This window comes from Heloderma suspectum, chromosome 1 (genome assembly GCF_057233095.1).
Source record: "Heloderma suspectum isolate Gila_16-S chromosome 1, 16-S_ref, whole genome shotgun sequence".
Taxonomy (NCBI): Eukaryota; Metazoa; Chordata; class Lepidosauria; order Squamata; family Helodermatidae; genus Heloderma; species Heloderma suspectum.
In genome coordinates, this window is record NC_139458.1 from 120,493,201 (window position 1) to 120,516,001 (window position 22,801).

The 22,801-nt window shown below is 41.5% G+C and overlaps 1 protein-coding gene across 1 annotated transcript in view; it reads left to right on the forward strand.

Moving 5' to 3' along the window:
- Positions 1-22,801, forward strand: part of OTOG (otogelin) — a 186,185-nt gene that overhangs the window by 125,566 nt on the left and 37,818 nt on the right. The window contains exons 34-40 of the mRNA XM_084850807.1: positions 4,052-4,131; positions 4,976-8,337; positions 11,711-11,879; positions 13,128-13,273; positions 15,103-15,192; positions 16,806-16,989; positions 22,570-22,790. Coding sequence (XP_084706933.1) covers positions 4,052-4,131; positions 4,976-8,337; positions 11,711-11,879; positions 13,128-13,273; positions 15,103-15,192; positions 16,806-16,989; positions 22,570-22,790 — 4,252 coding nt within the window. The remainder of the gene's footprint in view (positions 1-4,051; positions 4,132-4,975; positions 8,338-11,710; positions 11,880-13,127; positions 13,274-15,102; positions 15,193-16,805; positions 16,990-22,569; positions 22,791-22,801) is intronic.

Genomic DNA, 22,801 nt, shown 5'->3' on the forward strand with positions numbered 1-22,801 from the left:
ATTTGTGTGCATTTTTATTGTTGTTGTTGTTCAGTCGTTCAGTCGTGTCCGACTCTTCGTGACCCCATGGACCATAGCACGCCAGGCCTTCCTGTCCTCTGCTCTCTCCCGGAGCGTGCTCAAGTTCATATTCAATGCATCGGTGATGCTATCTAGCCATCTCATCCTCTGCCGTCCCCTTCTCCGTTTGCCTTCAATTTTTCCCAGCATCAGGGTCTTTTCCAGGTAGTTTTCTCTTCGCATTTTTGTTGTTGTTGTTCAGTCGTTCAGTCGTGTCCGACTCTTCATGACCCCATGGACCATAGCACGCCAGGCCTTCCTGTCCTGCGCTCTCTCCCGGAGCGTGCTCAAGTTCATATTCAATGCATCGGTGATGCTATCTAGCCATCTCATCCTCTGCCGTCCCCTTCTCCGTTTGCCTTCAATTTTTCCCAGCATCAGGGTCTTTTCCAGGTAGTTTTCTCTTCGCATTTTTGTTGTTGTTGTTCAGTCGTTCAGTCGTGTCCGACTCTTCGTGACCCCGTGGACCATAGCACGCCAGGCCTTCCTGTCCTGTGCTCTCTCCCGGAGTGTGCTCAAGTCCATATTCATTGCATCGGTGATGCTATCTAGCCATCTCATCCTCTGCCGCCCCCTTCTCCTTTGGCCTTCAGTCTTTCCCAGCATCGTGCATTTTTATAGCTTATAGCAAATGAATATTCTAATATTAAACTCAAGTGGCTGATTTCCTGTCAGTTTGGAAGCAAAACAGGGTCTCCCCCCCCCCAAAAAAAAAACGAGAGTAGCAGTTTCTACATACTCTTGGGATTACGTAGCAAACTGCCTTATACCGAGTCAGACCATCAATCTGTCTAGCCCAGTATTGTTGACATGGACTGGCAGTGGCTCTCTAGGTTTCAGGCAGGAGTTTTCTCAACCTTATGTTGAGATACCAGGGATTGAACCTGGGACCTTTCATTTATTGTTTATTCTAGTTACAATATTTATATACCACTCCACTTCTAAAGAGACTTTGGAGTGATGAATAATAAAAGAAAAGAAGATAAAAGAATAAAACGCCATATTAACATTTTGTTATTTTTAAAAACAGAATGTGTATAAAATCCATGGTTGGTCAGTCAAGGAAGGCTTCCTGAAATAAAGATATTTTTTGGAGGTGCTGACACAACACAATGTTGGTGTCTGCCTGACCTCCAGAGGCAGGGATTTCCATGGAAAAGGGGTCACCACACTGAAGGCTCTTCTCCAAGTGGACTCCAAGTGGGCCATAGGTCCATGCGGAACCACGAGGGGCATGTGAGCTGATGATCTCAGTGACCAGGCAGATTGATAAGGGAGAAGGCACTCTCTCAGGTACCCTGGTCTCAAGTTATTTAGTGCTTTATATGCTACTAGCAAAACCTTAAACCTAGCCCGGGGGCGAAAAGACAGCCAGTGCAGTTCCCTCAGCAAAGGAGTTGCATGCTGAAAAGGGGCAGCTCCTGACAACAGCTGAGCTGCTGCATTCTGCACTAGCTCCAACTTCTGAAGAAGCCTTAAGGGCAGCTTCACATAGCGTACATTGAATTAATACAATCTTGAGCTTACTAGTGCCTGTACCACTGTGGCAAAGCTATCCCTATCCAGGAGAGGCCATAGCTGGTGAACCAGCCAAAGCCGGTAAAAGGCACTTGGGCTGTAGCAACAGTGCCTCCAGCAAAACTGACAGTCTAGGGGTACCCCCAGACTACAAAACGGATCTTTCAAAGAGAGTGCAAGTAGGGATGTCAGAGAATTTCACCACGAATCTCGGGGAGGCCGAATGCCAGCGCATTCGGCCCCCCGAAATTGGTGGCGAAACGGTCTGCCCCCCCGCCCCCCCCGGGATGGGACTTACCTTGGGTGAAACCTCCTGGTGGCGGCAGCTGCGGCGGCGGTTCGGCTGTGCCGCCGCCGCCATTTCCAGTAAAAACAACAACAACAACAAAATGTGATAGGCTACGTAAAGATTTACGTAGCCTATCACGGCTAGATTTTTAAAAAATACCGTGATAGGCTACGTAAATGTTTACATAGCCTATCACGGCTGAGTAAAAACAACAACAACAACAACCGTGCGTACGCAAATGGCGGCGCCCATGGGCGCCGCCATTTGCGTACGCACGGGTTTGTTTGTTTTTTTACTCAGCTGTGATAGGCTATGTAAACATTTACGTAGCCTATCACGGCTGACTGCAGGGACGCAAACGGCGGCGGCTACGGCCGCCACCATTTGCGGCCCGGCCGGCCAGGATTCGGGGGTGGAGGGACGGAGCGCCTCCCCCCCGGCCAGAATTTCGGGGGGGAGGGACGGAGCGCCTCTTACCCCGGCCAGAATTTCGCGGGGGAGGGACGGAGCGCCTCCCCCCCGGCCAGAATTTCAGGGGGAGGGACGGAGCGCCTCCCCCCCACCGCGAATCAAAGTTCGTTACAGGTAAGTGACTTTCTTACATCCCTATGTGCAAGCCCTTTGGGGGGATATATTGCAACATTTTGTCGCTAGTCCCACTTGCGTTCTCATATTACTTAGGTATTTTAGTTATTTAGTGTTTAGTTATTTAGAATGTATTAACATATCACCCCATTCCTATGGTTCAGAATGAGTTACACAAACATGTATAATTATACTGGAAAAGTAAAAGGAGGTAGTTCTTTATTACAATAGGGCTCCCAATCAGAATTATCTGCATGTAGAAAGGAAAGAGGGTTGTTGATGGTAAGATGAGCTAAGCATTAAGCAGTATCCTGCAAAACTCCCACCTATGCCCAAACACTTGTCTTCCATCTGAGGGAGCTCCCTCTTCCCATTCCAACATATCTTCCCACCACCATGGTTCATAAGCCCTTTTCACTAAGAGGTCTACCTCAGGTAATTTTTCTTATCATCCCTCCCTTACCCAGCCTGAGTCACAGGTCACCATACCAAGTCTTGCTAAATTTGCAGCCTTCCTCTGTTTTTCTGCTGTGTAAAGAGGAAACAAAATAAACATATTTCCCCATTATACTGTAACGATTATATTGTAATGGAGGAAGCAGGCAGATTCATAACTATTATAGTAGCGATATATGTCCTTGGATTTCGGTTCTTAGGCACCCCACTGTAAGAGTAACTGTTGTATTTTTTCTATATAGAAGATACCAGTGATAATGTGGGCTGCACTCTTATACACTATTACCTGGGAGTAAGTGTCATTGAACTCAGTGGGACTGACTTCTGAATAGACATGTATAGCATCGTGTTAATACATTTTTAATAATTGGCATTGACTTCTGAGATTTACAATCTCATGCTTAATATCCAGTGACCTTGGTCCTATTCTTTTCGTAAAAGTAACTCTCCAGTCACTTTGCTTCTTACCGTTTGCTTTTCCATGCAAGGCAAAGTTTTAGCAGAGGTCTGATGGGCCATTGGCATTGATATAAACAAGGAGCACAATTTTTGTAAAGGCTTTCTGACAGTTCTAAATGGAAGTATTCATCATTGGACAAGCATATAGATTTGTTCCAAAGGTTATGTCACATCATTCATGAATTAGCTCAGCTCAACAGGATGGCAAGTTAGGTCAGCTATAATGTGAGCTAATGAGAGAAATGGGAACAATTTTTTGAGCGGCTTGCATTTTAAATGTTTTAGATATTAAGGCTGTAATTCACAAACCATTTAAAAATAGCTTGATTTCAGTGAGGACTAAGCCATGTAAAGTGCAAGTATGCCTGCTCAGGTATTTTGCTGACTGGACTTTGTTGATAAGGCAGGGTTACTGATCATGGGAGCTCTGTAAGCGTGTTCAGCCAAATGTGCATACAGAGCCCTTTTTCAGACCCTTGCATTCAATGTGTGAAAGTCTAAATGAAAGCTGGATGCATGGCAACTTTGGGGACAGGGCTTATGTGCACATCCATATCTCCCTTTGCACATTAGCCCTGCATGTGGGTAGGTGAACACCTGCGTGGGGATGGTGTTGTTCAATATTTTGTTTCAACTCAACATGCTGTTGTGTGCATAGTTAATACTGATTATTTTCTCTTTTAGAGTGGAAGGATGTGTTCCTATGTGTCCTTTGAATATGGTTTTGGATGAAGTCACTCAAAGATGTGTCTATTTTGAAGACTGTACGTAGAGCACATTTCACTTACTACATTTTGATAACATTTAAAATATAGTGCCTAAGCCTTCACTTCAAGTTTATACTTATGAAAGCAGTCCAAATTTCTAATCTAATCTTTCTAATCTTTAGAAATCATATTTCTAAAATATGTTTATATTTGTAGTCAGCCATGGGAATCTGTGTGTACATTTTTAATGTCAAATTATGTTTTGAAATGTCAAATTCTAACCTAGGTTTTTTCATTTTAAAATATAATTTTCTGACAGATAAGACCTATGCTTAAACAGACAATTGTTTATAAGGCTGCAATCCTATACATACTTTTGAATAAGTTCCACTGACTTTAGTGGGACTTTCTTCTGAGTAGACATGTATTGAATTGTGCTGTATGTAACTTCAGATATATTCCGTTCAGTGCATATGTATGAGTCTAGGTCATGGCTTGACAACCTCTGGCCCACAGGCCTAAGCCAGCTTGTGGCGCTTTCCCTCCAGACTACAGAGGCTTGAGTTCCCTCCACAGGCCCCGCCTGCCCGCTATGCCCTGATCTGCAGGCTACCAGGGGCTTTGGGAGGAGGTGGGAAGAAGAATCCCCTTGTTATCTCTGATCTGTGACTGGAGATAACAAGGTGATTCCCCTATGTGCCACTCCTCCTCCTAATGGATGGAAAGCTTCACACTGGAGAATCCACTTGTTATCTCCAATCACAGATTCCCTTGGGGAAGTGGTGGCTGCACACTTGTCCAGTGCTTGCAGGTGTCAAGCAAATGTGCCTCACTCATCCTTTGCATTCCCATCTAGATTATTACAGGTTCAGAAAATTCCATCTGTTATGTCTTTTTTCAGGCATTGAACCTACAACTGAAGTTCAAATTCCAACATCCACTTTAAAGACACATGCAACTTCTGTGGCCCTTCAAACGTCTGCAGTAGCCCTGAGTAAGGAAATAACATCATCTCCGGGGCCAGCATCAAAAGACAAGGAAACAACGCATGCATTGAAGTGGCAATTCAGTTCAACCATAGAAAAAGCTAAATTTTCTACTCTTCTGTTGCCAAATATTACATTCTTAGCCACATCTGCAATGTCAAATGTTTCAACCCATTCAACCATTGGTACAAGTGCAATGCCAGTGTTTTCACACCCAATATCTGATGATAGCATCCCTTCTGTAGTTGATGTACCTCCATCAACAACTGCTATAGTTACAAGCACTTTGCCTGATAAACAGACAAGTAGTACAATTCCTTCAATCCCCTCAACATCTATAACCACTAAAGCAGAAGATAAATTAATTCCTATTCCAACTATTATTGTGACTCCATCCATTATTACAGATGATAAATTACCAGCCTCAACTAGAGCAGTATCAGAAACAAAAGCAATAGGTGCCACAGAGGAAACAGAAAGAAAAGATGAAAGTATTACAGAAGACAAAGTTCCTTCCACAGTGACATCAAGAACAGAAAGAACAAGCCAGTTTTTTACCAAAGCCACATTGCCATCTTTGGACATACCTTCCTATTTGCCCACAGGGTATCAGACAACAACTTCAGATAGAACAAAGCCGGGTGTGAGTCAACTGTCTATAACGGTTGCCAATGACACCGTAACTTCATTTTCTCCTTTATTTACTACTTTGTCAACACTAAAGCCAGCTGTGAAGCCAGTTCCTTCAGAAACAACGAAAACAACAGTTGCTTTAATCAAAGAAGGAATTAAAACCACATTTATTTCAGTACCTCCAGTACTTACACAACCGAGCACGGCAGTTTCTACACATCTAAGTGTTTCACTGTTTTCTACTGTTAAAAAAGAACTTGCACAAACAACATCAAGTGTTACACATCAACCATATTTTTCTTCATATTCAGCTACAACCTCAAGACCTGATATTTTTTCTTCCAAACACCCTGGAGTATCTGATACAACTTCTCCAACTTTAATAGACTCAAAAGAATTTCTGCCAACAGGATTGACAAGTGAATACTCACAATTCATTCAGCCAAACATGACAGAGGCTGTAACTGCTTTATACACTCAATATCCGGCTTCATCTCATACTATACGAATTACACCTCTCTCTACAAAAGTAAGTTCTGAAATGACAATTCCCTCAGAATCACCAACACTTATTTCAGTCTCGCATAAAACATCTACAGAATACAAACCACCATTATCTTTGAAAACTACAAAGATGGGTTTTGAACTAGATACTGTTGGTGTGGCAAAATCAGAAACAACAGAAGCTGATTTTACAAAAGAAGCCACAGCCATGGTTGCCCCAGTTCCATTGGTAACTAAAAAAATTGAACCCGTTAAAACAACTGGATATCCATTTACTCTACACGCTATGGCTGATACAAAAAAAGTAACAGTATATCTTGGCACAACAGAGTCGGAAAAAGCTGGCTCTACTACTCTGCTTCCAGTGTCCATTTCTCCAGTGCCTTCGTCACCTGAAGCTCAAGTTACCATGGCAGCTACCCTTATTCCAATAACAGCAAAGACTACATCAATGTTTTCGGTGTTGCCCCTTACCACAGAGCTACCAAGCACAGTAACCTCAAGATCAATTCCAGAATTGACAATGAAAGAGACTTTAGATGACACTGGTGTTACTCTGTCCCAATACACTGAATTTAGCAGGCAGTCATCAACTGTCAAAGAAGTAGCATCAACTGAAGGAATATCAACTCCTTCTTCCTCTGTTACTCTTCCTCTAACAACACTCCCTACCACACTTTACCTGGCAGAGACAACAATTCTCCCATATACTTTAACACAAAAAATACCTGAAATAGCCATTGCAAAACAGCCCACTGAAACAACAAAATCATCAATAAAGGCTACGTATTCTGTTCATACTTATCCAATGGAAGGGACTTTGTCACATGTGAAAGAGGAATCCACTGTTCCATATTTTACAACCCAAATGACAGGGAAGCATGATTCTTCACCAGGTTTTAAAACTTACTTAACAACCAAGGGAACTACTTCAGCCTATTACTTTCCAGATGAACTGGTAAGGACCAGTATCCACTCCAAAAGTGCTTTCAGCACAACCGAATCAGTGGTCAAGGTTGCAGAGTCCTCCCTGTTCCAAAGTAGTGCACTGCCAGTGCTTCTTCCTTCCACTGTATCGCTTAGTTCGATATTCTCGGCAAAAGTTCCTTTAACAAGTGAAAAAGAAGTAACCCAAACACCAAAAACTGATACAGGTCTGATTCGGACAACATTTTTAACACCAACTGAAAAGGCTACTGACTTGATTTTAAGCAAAAAACCTCTGTTTTCTACCCCTAAAATTACAGCAGCTGTGTTGCCATTATCAACCATAAAGGAGGAAACAGTAGAGTCCTTTCCTACTGAAAAGTCAAAAACTGACTTAACTACCACAAAGCTAGTATTGGCTTCTTCTCAGACACTTACAGCACCTAGCACACCATTTCATGTATCAGAATCAACATCTCCTTCATTGTCTATATTGGAAGCACCAAAAACTTCAGCTGTGAGTCAAACAGACTCACAAGAGGGAGCATTTTTAACACCGATAGTATCAACAGTTTTCACATCAATGAGCAAAAGTGCTACAGAGAAGATATCAATTTTGTCGAAGCAAGTGCCACTTTCCACTATTTCTTATAGTTCAACATTACCTGCATTTAGAGTGACACCAGCGACCCCACATTTTACAACTACAACTGAATCAGCACCCCTAGGAGTAAGTGGTCTCACAACACAGAGTGCCACAAAACCATTAGCAGAGAAAACAGCAGGAATAAGAGAATCCATCACAACATCCTTACTTTCAGTGCCTTCTGTTGCTTCAGATACAAAGAGCAGCATTCCTGAAATACTAGAGACTGATGGACAAATACTTGTTACAAAGCTTCCTCTATCACCTTCAACTACCAAACATTCACCTATTTCCCCTGCTTCATTTGGCTCTACTATCCTAACTAAAGTATCCAAGACCCCATCTGTAATGGAGGTGCCCACTCCCTCAACAAGCTCTTTGTTGATAGCACCAGAATATCCAAATACTACAGTAGCAACACCAGTTCCCATCTATTTATCTACCAAAACCATTTATGATTCTGCTGCAGAATATTCTGTGGGATTAACCAGTGTTGAAATTGTCTCAGGAGTTACTGCTTCAGTTTACATGCCATCTAGAGAAAAAGCGACATCACCAACATGTATAGTGAGTAACATAGTTAATGGTCTTTTTTTCCAAACCTGTGAATGATTTTCTACCTCCCTCCCTCTAAATGACCAAAGGACCTTCCATCCATGGTTTGATTAGCATTACATGTGAACCAGGAATGCTGGCTTGTCTCTTCCCGATAAGCCAGAGAAATAGCTCAAGAGCAAATTATGAGTTGTTTCTCTGGCTTGTTGGAGGAGAGACAAGCCAGAGTACCTGGTTCACACATAATGCTAAACAAACCACAGACAAAAGGTCCATGGGTTGTTTAGCTGCAAGTGGGAGTGATCAAGCTTATTCACAGTAACCCACATTTTTTTTTAATGGGTTGTTGTGACAGGTATTAAATTAAGTTGTCTTGGCTTCTAACTTCCATTCCTCTCCCACAATGGGGCTTTCCCACCTCCCTGGTCCCTTGGCATCACACTGAAAATTCCTCCAGAACAGGATGGGATGTGGCACAGGGATTTGCAGTTGGAAGGGTGAATTAGCAAAAATTAGGACAGTTGTACACACACACACACACCCACACACACACACCAGTGTCTTTGGATCTAAGCTGTTATTTTCATAACAGCTGAAAAGCCACATTTAGTACTCTGACAACTGGAGAAGTCTAAAAGTGGCATATTTTTCTACCTCACTACCTCAGTTTGTGACATGAAAGATACCTCATCACAGTGGCCAGCACTGATTTAGGGGATGGGAACTTTCAGTAGTACCCAGGAACTTAGAAATGTTTGCAGAATGCAAGCTGAATTTAAAAGGTCAAACATATAGCTTAAATTATGAAACGTATCATCCCACAAATCTAGAAATGGCTGTGTATATATTTTATGTAATAATGCAAAATATGTAAAATATGTATGCTTCACATTTTGAGGCCGCATAATTTTATCACCGTGGCTTATTGTGATGTGTGAATCGGACCTACAACAGAGCTTGGGTTCTAGATGGTTTGATAATTACTTCAGTCACCCACCCTCACCAGGTTCGTCTGTCATGATAACCTGCATCTGGTGAGTGGAATTAGGGAAATGAGCTGGCATGTAACCAGCACGCATGGGGGTGGTTAACAAGCCACCATGGCTTATTAACCAGCATTGTGTCATGTGAACCTGATCATCAGCTGTGATGAACAGTCGGAAAGAGCAGGTGTGGGATGGAAGAGGCTGGTGTTTACTGTTCTGAGCAATAACGAGTCATGGATGAAGGGAGAGCTATAGATAAGGCTGTGTTATTATTTCAGACTTGTTTTGGTTTTCTTATATTGTGTCAAGTCATTTAAAAATAATTATGTGTAGCGATGTGAATAAGATGATTTTAAATGTTGACTAGCAGCACAACCAGTTGAAAAGATAGGTTATCTGGCATCAAGTTTATTATATCACATTGAGGTTATAACACTGTCAAAGGCTTATATCCAAGATACCTTACAGATCACCTCCTCCATTGCCTCCTAACATGATCTGTGGTGCTTCTCTTTGACCAGCGCTTTGATATTGTTCTCCATCTGTAATATATACTTGATGAAAGAATGTAATGATGTATTCTGAGTAGCTAAAGCTCTGGGTAGTTTTTATCTTCTTTTTATCAGAGGTCTGCCAAAATAACTACAAAATTACAAAAGCCTTGAAATATGACTAATGTCAAATTTTAACTTTTTATTCACATTCCAGCTCCAGGCACTCTTGAATGAAACGGATTGTCTAGATCCATTTCAATCAGGCTTCAGGCATGGTTTTGGAATGGAAACTGCCTTGGTCACCCTGTGGGATGACCTCTGCCGGGAGAGGGACAGGGGAAGAGCGACCCTGTTGATTCTCCTGAACCTCTCAGTGGCTTTCGATACCATCGACCATGGTATCCTTCTGGATAGGTTGTTTGGGTTGGGAGTTGGAGGCACTGCACTGCAGTGGATCTGCTCCTACTTGGATGGCTGATTCCAGAAGGTGGTGCTGGGGGATTATTGCTCTGTGCCTTGGCAATTGTGCTATGGGGTTCCACAGGGCTCTATTTTATCCCCCATGCTGTTTAATATCTACATGAAACCACTGAGGGAGGTTATCCAGAGGTGTGGGCTGAGATGCCATCAATATGCAGATGACACCCAGCTCTACCTTTCTTTCTTATCAAACCCACGTGAGGCAGTGGGTGTTCTGAATCAGTGCCTGGGCATGGTAATGGACAGGATGAGGGCCAATAAACTGAAACTCAATCCAGACAAGACGGAGGTACTGTTAGTGGGTGGTTCGTCTGCCTGGCTACGTGATATTCAACCTGTTCTGGAGGGGGTTGTACTCCCCCTAAAGGATCACGTTTGTAGTTTGGGGGTGGTCTTGGATCCAGAACTGTCACTTGAGGCACAGATGAATTCAGTGGCGCAGAGCACTTTTTATCAGCTTAGGCTGGTATACCAAGTACGCCCTTATCTGGACAGAGATAGCCTAGCTATAGTTATCCATGCTCTGATAACTTCTCGTCTGGATTACTGCAATGCATTATACGTGGGGCTTCCTTTGAAAACAGTCCGAAAACTTCAGCTGGTCCAAAATAGGGCAGCAAGATTGTTAACAGGGACTGGCCTGCGAGCTCATATTACGCCAGTACTTTTTCAGCTACACTGGCTGCCAGTCCATTTCCAGGCCCAATTCAAAGTGCTGGTATTAACATTCAAAGCCCTTAATGGCTTGGGGCCAGGTTACCTGAAGGATCGCCTCCTCCCATATGTGCCTGCCTGGACCTTAAGATCATCCTCAGCGGCCCTTCTCCATGAGCCCCTGCCAAAGGCAGGTGGTTACTAGTTGGAGGGCTTTTTCTGCTGTGGCACCCCGGCTGTGGAATGAGCTCCCTAGTGAGGTTCGCCTGGCACCTACATTGTATTCCTTTCGGCACCAGGTGAAGACCTTTTTATTTTCCCAGGCATTTTAACTTTCTAAACTTTTAGCTTTGCTGTTTTAAATCTGTTTTTTAAATCCCTGCACTTCTGCTAGGTTTTATTGTGGTTGTATTGTTATATTGCGGTTTTAATGTTCTATATATTTTAAATTGTTTTATTGTGTGCCATTTGGTTTTAATTTTTGTGAACCGCCCAGACAGCTTTGGCTGTTGGGCGGTATAGAAATAAATAAATAAATAAATAAATAAATTCCAGTTTTTACTTTTTTACTATTCTGATTCATTGCATTGACTTATGTGCTGTGGAAAAATCTCACATTGAATGCTTTTCTAGGGTGCTACATGCATTCAGCCTTCAAAATAATTTCTGGGTATTCTGCAGCTTGAGACACTCTTTGTTTTCTGTAAATATTCCTTTATTGAATATTATTTTGATGAGAATAGTAACCTATGTTTTCTAAATATGTCTTAGCCGATCACAGAGAATGAGTGCATAAAATACATTTGCTTAGATGGACAACTAATCCAAGTTAACAAATCACAGAACTGTCCATACAGTGCAAAACAACCCAGCTGTGGATTTCTTGGATTTGCTATTCAGATTAATGGAGATAAATGCTGCCCAAAATGGGAATGTGCATGTAAGTCTGACCCATACAGTATTTATTTTAAAATTGTATTAGGCCAATGAAAGTTTGGACTTGTGAGCAGGTTAACATTTTTGTGTAACAGGAACAGATGGCGGGGCTTATTTGTAGGTTATTAATTGCTTACATGACATAGATAGGAAATATTTTTAAGTATCAATTTCATCAAAAGAAATAAGCATCGTCATCTAATAGCATTGTGTAACACAGTGCACTGATGAAGTAGACTAAACAAATAGAACAAATCAGTTATGTGAAATGATGAATTCAGATGACCAGTAGTGATCCATTACACTTGTCCTTGTCCTATTTAACTACTTTGTTGGATATTCACCAGCAGCAGAACATGGCTCTCCTAAAGCCTGTAGCAAAAATAGTAGAAAGATCCTTTTCCAGTAGATAGACTGATGTGTATCTGTTATGTAGAGGCTTCACACAATACACATAATGGGATGGATTCAGAGTTCCTATGAGTGGAACTCTGCTCATGGAATCCTCCTACTGAAGGAAGTGGGGAGGTGATTTTTTCTGATTGCTCCTGTAGGCGTTTTGAAAAGCTGCTCTGGAGGACTAGAAAGGGCCCTCTGGAGCAGCATGGGAAGTGGCACAGGAGGGTACAAGGGGGAGGGTAAATTGGCAATCATTTCCTCTCCTCTGCTTTCCTCCATCAGGAGCTTCTGCTGGATCAGTCCCTTTTGCAAATGGAAGGACCCCTTCCATTTGTGGAAGAGCAACTCTGGATCCAACCCATTGTGGTCTCAGGCTAACTTTATTTGGAGACCAATGAATATATCAAACAAGAAAATAGCAGAATGAAGAAACTCAACAAGGCACTCCTACAACCCTCTTCAGCACCAACATAGTGTTTGCAACACAGACCTAACTATCAGGAAATGACCTTACAAAATTCAACATGTTAAACAAACAAACAAATCTCTGTACACCACAGTATTCAAGAACTGACATGCATCTGTCTCTTCCCTAAAAAAATTACAAAAACTTATGAATCTCACAACCATGAAACTATGTACTGACATGTTAATCATAGAATAGTATAGTATCATAGAATAGTAGGGTTGGAAGGGGCCTACTAATTTTATGTTTTAAGTATCTGTACCTAACAATGGAACCAAGCAAGATATTTTAAAAATGAATAAGATTTAATTCATAGCATTTTGTAAACAGTTTGTCCATTTTATAAAATGAATTAATTCAGCAGAAGTCCTTATTTTGTTTGAACAGGTCGATGCACGTTCTTCTCTGATCTGAGCTTTATCACCTTTGATGGGCACCACTTGATTTTATTTAAAGAAGCAACCTATGTTGTCAGCCAAACTCAAGATGAAACTATAAGTATCTATCTTTCTGACTGCAGAAATACTCATATGGTAATGAATGTTGAGGTTCTTTATAGAGTATGTCAAGGATCACAAATAAGTACAATTATGCTGCTGTATATAATGGTATGTAATTTCTGCTGCATGCGCTAGTGTGTCCTGCTGCATACATAAGGACATAGGAACATAAGAGCCACGTTGGATCAAACCAAGGGTCCATCTAGTCCAGCATTCACAGAGTAGCCAACCAGTTGTCCACTGGAAACCACAAGGAGGACATGAGTGCAATAGCACCCTTCCACCCATGTTTCCCAGCAATTGGTGTATATAAGCATTATACCTCTGATACTGGAGGTAGCATATAGCCATCAGGTCTAGTAGCCACTGATAGCCTTCTCCTCCATGAGTTTGTCCAATCCCCTTTTAAACCCTTTCAAACTGGTGGCCATCACTACATCTTGTGGAAGTGAATTCCATTGTTTAACTATGTGCTGTGTGAAGAAGTATTTCCTTTTATCTGTCCTGAATCTAGCACCAGTCAGCCTCATAATACTAGAACCCTGGGTTCTAGTATTATGAGAAAGGAAGAAAAGTGTCTCCCTATCTACTGTCTCCACACCATGCATAATTTTGTACACCTCTATCATGTCTCCCGTTACTCGCCTTTTTTCTAAACTGTTGTAATCCCAGCTGTTGTAACCTTTCCTCATAGGGGAGTTGCTTCAGCCCCTTGATCATTTTAGTTGCCCTTTTCTGCACTTTTTCTAACTCTATAATATCCTCCTTTAGATGCGGTGACCAGAACTGTACACAGTATGCTAAGTGTGATCACACCATATATTGTATAAGGACAGTATGATACTGGCAATTTTATTTTCAATTCCCTTCCTCATTATGCCTAACATGGTGTTTGGCTTTTTCACAGCAGCCACATACTGGGTTGACATTTTTATCGAGCTGTCTACCACAACCCCAAAATCTCTTTCTTGGTCAGTCACCACTAGCTCAAATCCCATCCGTTTATACTTGAAGTACAGGTTTTTTGCCACAACGTGCATTCACTTTGCACTTGTTTACATTGAACCACATTTGCCATTTTGATGCCCATTCTCCCAGTTTGGAGAGATCGTTTGGAGTTCCTCACAATCCCATATTTTAATTCATCCTAAAATAATTTGGTGTCATCTGCAAACTTGGCCACTTCACTGCTCACTCCTAATTCCAGAACACTTATGTATAAGTTGAAAAGCAGTGGTCCCAATACAGATTCCTGTGGGACCCCACTGTTTACATCCCTCCTTTAGGAGAATTTACCATTTATTCCTACTCTCTGCTTTCTGTTCTTTAACCAGTTACTACTCCATAAAATGACCTTGCCTCTTATTCCTTCACTGCTAAGTTTGCTCAGGAGTCTTTGGTGAGGGACTTTGTCAAAAGCCTTTTGGAAGTTCAAGTAAACAATGTCTACTTGATCACCCTGTCCAGATGTCCACACACTGTTGAATTAAGACTATTGTTTTCTTTATTCTTCTGTAAGCCTTAAATGACACATCTAGTTAATAAATGCATTATGGAACTGGCTGTGTAGATCTCTAATCCTAACCAAGGCCACAGAAGCTATGAAGATAGGAGCTGCTGAAGTTTGCATTTCCTGGCTTATTAATATTTAAATAATCCTTTCCATATATTCTAAAAAATCAGAGCTTTTTTGAACATGTTCTATTAAATAGTGTGTGTGTGTGTGTGTGTGTGTGTTGCAGTTGAGATACAAAGTTTGTGTAATAATGTGCTGCTTTTTACCACATAACTTTACCTGACAATGTTATGGAAGTCACTGAATAATCAAGTAAATGTCTGTTTTTTGTTTTTCCTTTATTCAGGGCATTTTAACCTCTTCTAAGCTGTGTCTGGCGATGTTGAATTTAACATATTTGTCTAACGAGATTATCATTGACCGCTTAAACAGAAAGGTAACGTTTATTTCTTCTGTTATAAAATAATTCATGTTTCTTATTTTAGGTTTCTAGGAATAACATTGATGTTGCTATGTTCAGGATTGTGACCCTAGTAACTAACATTTCCAGTGGTTAGAATTGGCATGTTTCAGCAAGAGAACACAGCCTTTTATTAAGGCTCGTAACAGCCTTTTATTATTTACATTCGGAACATACAGTAAAACTGGAGTAGGAACAAGAATTCCTTAAGTAAGCCAAATAATACTTCAAGTAGTACTGCTCTATTAAAGCTGCAACCCTGTACATACTTACCTGGGAGAAAGTCTTACTGAATTCAGTGGTACTTACTTCCAAGGAGGCATACATAGGATTGCACAGTTCTTTCAATTTGCAATCACTTTTGGAATAAATGTTACATACTTGCCAGCGTGCTTGCTTGCTGTACTTATCAGGTGGCACCCTCCTGGTGGGACCAAAGATTTTAGAGGTCTGGTCCATCATGGCCCAGAATAGAGCCTTTAGTACTGTAGCGCCCACTCTCTGGAACTCCCTACTGCCACAAATTTGGCAGGCACCAACCTTTCTGGGTTTTCAGTGCCTACTGAAAATATAGCTGTTCCAGCAGGCATTCCCATGAAGGCAGTCCTGACCTCTGTATGAAGACTTATTTTTGTACATTGCTTAAAAATTTCTTTAAAGTAAGTGATTCATAAATATCATTGAATGAATGAGTGAATCATCAGTGTATTGAAGAGCTCATTAAATAGTATATACCTGATGGAGCTTTACTTCTCCATTTTAAGAAATGGATTGTGTATGCAATAGCTATAGGTCAATATAATATGAATATTAAGAAAAATTGACAAGTTTGGTTAAGCTGTTTAAGGTTTAGTGAAGAGTATCAACAACAGAAAGTATCTGTCACTTTAGTCACCCTACAATTTTTGTCACGTCCATATTCTTAGTCTTTGCTATTAGAACACATCAAGAATGGATAGGTAATTGTATTGGCAAGAAATAAACATGACAGTCTTATTAGGTTATTGACATATATTGAAAAAAGGTAAAATTCAAATTTAAAATTACAGCTTTCAGTTTTTATTATATTTTCCTGTTTTGATGCATTTTCTGGTATTTTGCTGTACTGTTTATTTCAATTTTCTCCATACTGTGCTTAAGATGAAGTAGATTTTTTAAATCAAATCTTTCTTGTCATGCTGTGAAAAGACTTCTGAGACGTTCATCACATATTACCACAAAAGAAAGCAGACATTTATTCACCCAGTGTCTTGATGGCATTAGACCATGCCTGTACAACTTGGAGGCATGAGCTACGAACCCAAATGCACACCATGTATTTACTGCCCTCCCCCCCGTTTTTGCCACCTAGCTGAGATTGCAAAACTATGGCATTTGTCAACACCTGATAGGCGCTATACACAATTTGTGCAATTCTGCATTAGACTGTAGAATTTAAATTAGAACTTAAATTAAATTACCCATTCAAGTTTCATTGCAAATGTTTGTTTTTGCATAAGAGTAGTGGGATATTGTAGAAGCATCATTTATAATGACGAAATATACATCTTAATGTTCTATTTGCTTAAATATATCTCTATGTTTTCTAGATAGCAGTCAACTCAAGATATGCATGGCCTACTGTTCGAAAATATGGATTTAAAATTGAGGACACTGGCTCCATGTATATTATTGAAACCCCAGCAAATATTAGAATTCAGTGGTTTCACACCACTGGTGTGATGGTAATAGAGCTTAATGCAACCGATCATCCAAAAGCAATGGGACTGTGTGGTAAGCAAACTTTAGTAAGATTGTGATGTTACATTTGGTAAAGGGGAAGAATGCCCTACATTTGCTTGTTAATAAAAATATTAGGAAATCAGGCAAAGTGTCACAAAATTATAATTGTTCCTGAGGCTGCTACTGTATTAATGGATGAAATGATGCAAATGATTCTGGGACAGCAGAAAAGTGCTACGTTTGCCAGCCAAATTATCTGCAGTCCAAATTTTAATCCCTCTGAGATCATATTGCAGATAGACACGGATGAGTGAAGATTTGCTTCCAGATTTAGAGCATTTCAAACAGAGGCACGAATGCTGAAGTAATGTGAAAATAAATAGGACATGAATAAGCAGAAAATGTACCTTACATTAAGCTTTCCATAAAGTCAAATAAGGTCATTTAGAGATGTGTGGCCTGCTCTGTGCTAACATGGAACCCACTAAACAGAATGTAGTTAAGCATCTAATTGTTAATCATGGCTGGAATTTCAATTAGATGGCATAATCCTCCCCCCCATCTACAAACACCCACCCACTGGGGTGTGGGGTGATGGGACCTAATGGAGATCAGCACTGCACTCTGTACTGAAATAGAATAAAGATGTCAGCATAGGTTATTAGAATCAATTTTTGGAACATACATTTTCTGACTGGGATTTTAGATGATCTGTATCAGTCATTAAACAAACTGTGGCATATCATGCCAAAGCAATCACAGCACCAACCTATAATAAGCCTCATTTGGTGTGGTTTCAGATAATGAGCTTACACAGTTTTTCCTTACATTTCTGAAGTGATGACTTGTGCAATTCTCTAACAGTGAGATATATGTACTAGACACACAACTCTAACTTGTACATCTGTCAGTGTGAGAGATGTGTAATTTGCCATTATAGATATTACATCCAATATAACTGAGCTTCGTCTTTGCCCTCCAGCTTTTGGACTGCTAAAAAGAGGCCCACTTTTCTTTTGTTGATGGAGCAGAAAGGAGAATGTGCTAGCCAGTCACACATCCTTTTTCTAGGTTTCTTGTAATATCTGAAGCTACAATCATTCACAGGTCCAGTTCTGCATTCACATAATCTGGCAGGGCAGGACTGTTTTAGGGATGGTTACGGAACCTTTCTCAACTGGATTCTACCCTAGATTTTGCAGTTCTGTATTTCCAGAATGGTTTCTGGAGTGGAATTTGGCAAGGTGGAATCTATTTTGGGGTTGGATTCTAAAGGAATATTGACAGCTTTTTTCCCTAGGGGAAAACTAGACTGATAAATTTTTTGAAAGAGCAGGGTTTTTATCCTCCTCCCCATTTTTTTATTTGCAAAATGATGGATTGGTGTAGTAACATGATGGAGGTTGAGAGAGGCTGAACCCCAAATGCCTGGTGGGTGGGGGAAAACAACCCACTGCTAAAAGACCCTTTTGCCCCAAGGGTCTTAAGTAGTGAGTTGCTTTTTGCTCCTCACAGGCATTTTCAAGCTGAATCTCTTTCAGTCTCAATATTGATTTTAATGGATATGTCCTTACAATTGCACAATTGTGGGGAAGTATTTTAGGGAACAATCCTATGGCCACTAGACACTGTCTAGAAAGTTATAGGATTTTTCAGTTTTTGAGAACTGAGGTCGGAGCCAGGTCTCTGACCTCAGTTCCTAGAAGACATGTCCCGCGCCCCCTCACCCATCCCTTCATAGCTGGTGTGGTTCTCTCCATGCTGGCTACGTCTCTGTGCTCAGAAACTGAGTGTGGAGATGGTGAAAAGAAGGTGATCCCAGCGGCGAGGAGGAGAGGAGACCATGGAAGCTGCATTACGCAGCTTCCTATGCACCACACAGCCTCCCCCCTCCTGCTCCGAAGCTCCCTGACTAGACAGGCAAAACCGTCTGCTAGCCAAAAATGCAGGCTAGATGGAGCATGGAGGTGCGGATCACCTCTGTACTCTGGCTGCCCTGCATTGGATAGGTGTCAGCCTCCAAGTTTCTCCATAGAAATGCACCCTTAAACATGAAAAGTGTGTGTGTGTGTGTGTGTGTGTAAAAATAACTGAATGTGTAAAATAAAATAAAACTGAGTGTGTAAAATAAAAATTATATATGGATGGCACATAGAATTCTGCCACCCCATGTTCTGAAATCTGGATATTAAACTGGGGTGAAACCAACCAGATGTTGGAAGTCAAGAAAAGTTATGGAGAAGAACTCTTCCATTCTGCTCATCCCTAGAGTTTTTCACTCAGTAGGCCTGTGTGAAATCCACCTGACAACTTTTACTAGTCTTGGCTGCTCTCAAAATTCCTCAAACTTTTTAATACTGAAAGGCATCTGAGATGATGATGATGCTTTGAAGGTTGCTTAATGTGGAATTGTCTGGTAACTCAATTTCACCTTCTCAAACTGGGAGCTTATGTAAGGAATATGTATCCCTTTCCTTCTCTTACTGACCTTGCAGATAATCATTATCAAATGATATAAGGGCCCAACCCCTGCTGCTAGGCAAGCAAATCAGAAGTGTTGCCCATAGCCACCATCCCCAGGTAAGGGTGACATTTCAAAGTTTCGAAGGCTGTTCTGCACACAAACCTTATATGGCTGGGTTACAGGATGATTCCTGTCCAAATGTAGCACCAAGTGCTAGCTTGGCCTGCAGCAGCCAATAAACAGGAGTATGACAGGATATCTAGATGGCAATTGTGTAAAAAAAAAAAAAAAGACACAAACTCAATGGACTACCAAGTAATCCTCAGGTGGACAATTACATGCCAGCCAACTTTTTCATTATCATTTAGCCTTTCTGGTCATAGGCAGACTGAGCCTCCTTGCTGCCATGAACATCTCTACACCAACCTAAAATCCCGAATTTAAAATGAGGCTTTCTGCTTCCGTTTTAAATGCAGGATCATGACGGACTCCCTTTACACACACTTTACCTTTCCCCCCTCCTTTTCCCCCTTATCTGAGTCTTCCATATGTTTCATGATACAGCCACTAGATGGCGATGTGTTCTAGCTCCTCTTACTGCGGCTTCTCCTTTTTCATGAGGGAACTTAAGCTGAATTCAAAAGCTGTAATTTGATAGCTCATTATCTCCGCTCTTTTAAAAAATGGAATAAAGGTCATTTAGTGCAGGAGATGCCCTGGAGGTTGACCTAAAGGACCTGCAAACTTCCATGAATAACCAATTTCAATAGCAGAATAAAAGCTCTGTGTGAAGAAGCCCCATGTCTGGCAGACAAGGAAGGGGAGATGATGTATGACCCCTTCTCACCTACCCTTGCCTAATCTATTTGGTAATACACAGTAATTTAAGGGAACAAGGCATTTATCTCTTTTACCTTAAGGACAAAGCTGTCTCTCCTTCAGTTGAAGCGAGGGCTTCTTTTGCTACTAGTGATCTAACTTATGATCATTCTAGTCCAATACTCAATGCCAACCTGTTAAGCAGGAGATTTACAGATTTCCTCAATTGTTATCTGAAATCCTTTTCACTAGAGAAACATATGGTCAAGCCTGGAGCTTTATGGAAGCAAAAGAAGTGCACTGTTCCCAGCTATGTGTCCTCTCTTACTTGGAGCAAAATTCCTAGAGGGTTACCCCTCCTCAGTGTAAAACTCAAACTCTGTTCGTATCTTCAGTGTACATTATATTTATTTGTATATTTTGTTGGGATATATTCTTGTATAATCTGAGAATTAATCTAAATTGTACAATTAGTTCAGCGATTACGGTTCTTAAAAAGAACTAATAAAGGTTAAGTTAGAATTGCTCTTAAGCCGGTCTGGTATGTGTGCATGGCTCGCTGGAAGTTGTAACCTTGGATAAGATGTTAGGTATATGCTCTTGGATGCATAATATCTATCAATATAAATCTTCACTTTGACACTTGAATTATCTTTCTGGAAGACTTGGATACAAAGTCCATCATTACAGTGACTAGCTTGCCAAGTTTCAGAAAGGGCAAATATGTGTAGATACAGTATGAAATATCACTGATACTTAATCAAGTTTCAGATCTTGCAAACAGTAATGTTCCTACTGAGAAGACGTGCTTGAAATAAATATTTCAATTTATGGATACTATTCTGTTCCAGAGTTGTTTTGACTAGTTTCTAATTTATTTTCTCTTAATGTTGATTTTAGAATTTAAAATGTAAAGGAAGAAAAAGAAGTTTTCCAGTGGGCTGCTGAAGTCCTAACCATAATGACTGTGCAGTTTCACATATTTACTCAGAAATAAGTCCCATTGATTTCAATAGGCCTTATTCCCAATTCCATAGCAGGAAAGGGAGAATCAGTTAAAATTGCCTCCCCCCACACACACACACACTTCCATTTATGGAAGTCTTCACTGGATGGAAGAGCCTTCCATTAGTGGAGGGGCAAAATGGAATACAGCCCCCCCCCCCAGTTATCCCATAGACACTGCTTAAAATGCCTCCACACATAGGTTTACCCCTGCCAATGTCATAATATAGAGTCAGTCACCACATCGTACTTGGGCATCCTATGGAGGACCTTCTTGCTATACTGTGCTACATGAAGATCTCTGTGAGTTGCTGGTGCTACTAGAAAAGAGTTTCCTCACATGAATTGGAAGTATAGGCTCAACACTGTATAGCAGCTAGGGATGTCAGAGAATTCCACCATGGATCTGGGTGAGGCCGAATGCCAGTGCATTCGGCCCCCTGAACTCCGTGGCGGAACGGCCTGCCACCCCCCCGCCCCCCCGCGGATCCCCCCCAGGATGAGACTTACCTGGGGCGGATATTCCGGACGGCGGGGGCTCCAGCGGTGGCTTCGGCGGCGGCGGCTGGTCTTCCAACTGGCTGCCGCCGCCATTTGCAGTCTGTTTCCCCCCGCCCCATTCATGATAGGCTACGTAAAGACTTACATAGCCTATCACGTATGGGTTAAAAAAAAAAAAACACGTACACAAATGGCGGCATCTACGGCCACTCGCCATTTGCGTTCCTTATTTTTGGCCGTCTTAGTCTACGTAAATATTTACGTAGAGTAAGACGATGAAAATGAAGGGGAACGCAAATAGCGTCTGCTACGCTATTTGCGTTCTCCTTTCTTGTCTTCATCTTAGTCTACGTAAATATTTACGTAGACTAAGATGGCCAAAAATAAGGAACGCAAATGGCGGCGGCCGTAGCTGCCACCATTTGCGTACGCGGTTTTTTTTTTTAACCCAGATGTGATAGGCTACCTAAGTCTTTACGTAGCCTATCATGGCTGAATTCAGGGATGCAAACGGCGGTGGCGGCGGCTGCTGCCGTTTGCATCCCTGCTAGCCAGCGGCCGGATGTTCTGCTGCTGGCGGAGCCAGCTAGCGGCTCCGCAGAATCCCCACGGAGCGGAGCTGGCCGGTGAGGATTCTGGGGGGAGGGATGGAGCACCTCCCCCCCCAGCCGAACCCGGCGTAGCCAGGTAAGCGGGGTTTCGTACATCCCTAATAGCAGCAGTTGGGGTTAAGTCATAGCTTGGAGGCTGTTTTAAGCAGTCTCTCTGAGATAAACATAACATTAATGCCAGCCCTGATATACCATGGCAAATGGTACATTAATTTCTGCTCTGTTTTGCAGGTTTCTGTGATGGAAGCTCAACAAATGACCTCATGCTACCCAACAGGACTGTTTTAAGCACTATCGGTGCTTCAGTTATCTTTACAGATAGCTGGCAGGTGCCAAACACATTGAAGTATATTGGAGAAGAGAGAACCCACAAAACCAACTGTTCAGTCAGGGACTGTTCACCTTGTTTAAATATGCTGTTGAACCAGACCTTCAGCATCTGCCATCCTTATGTATGTTATCT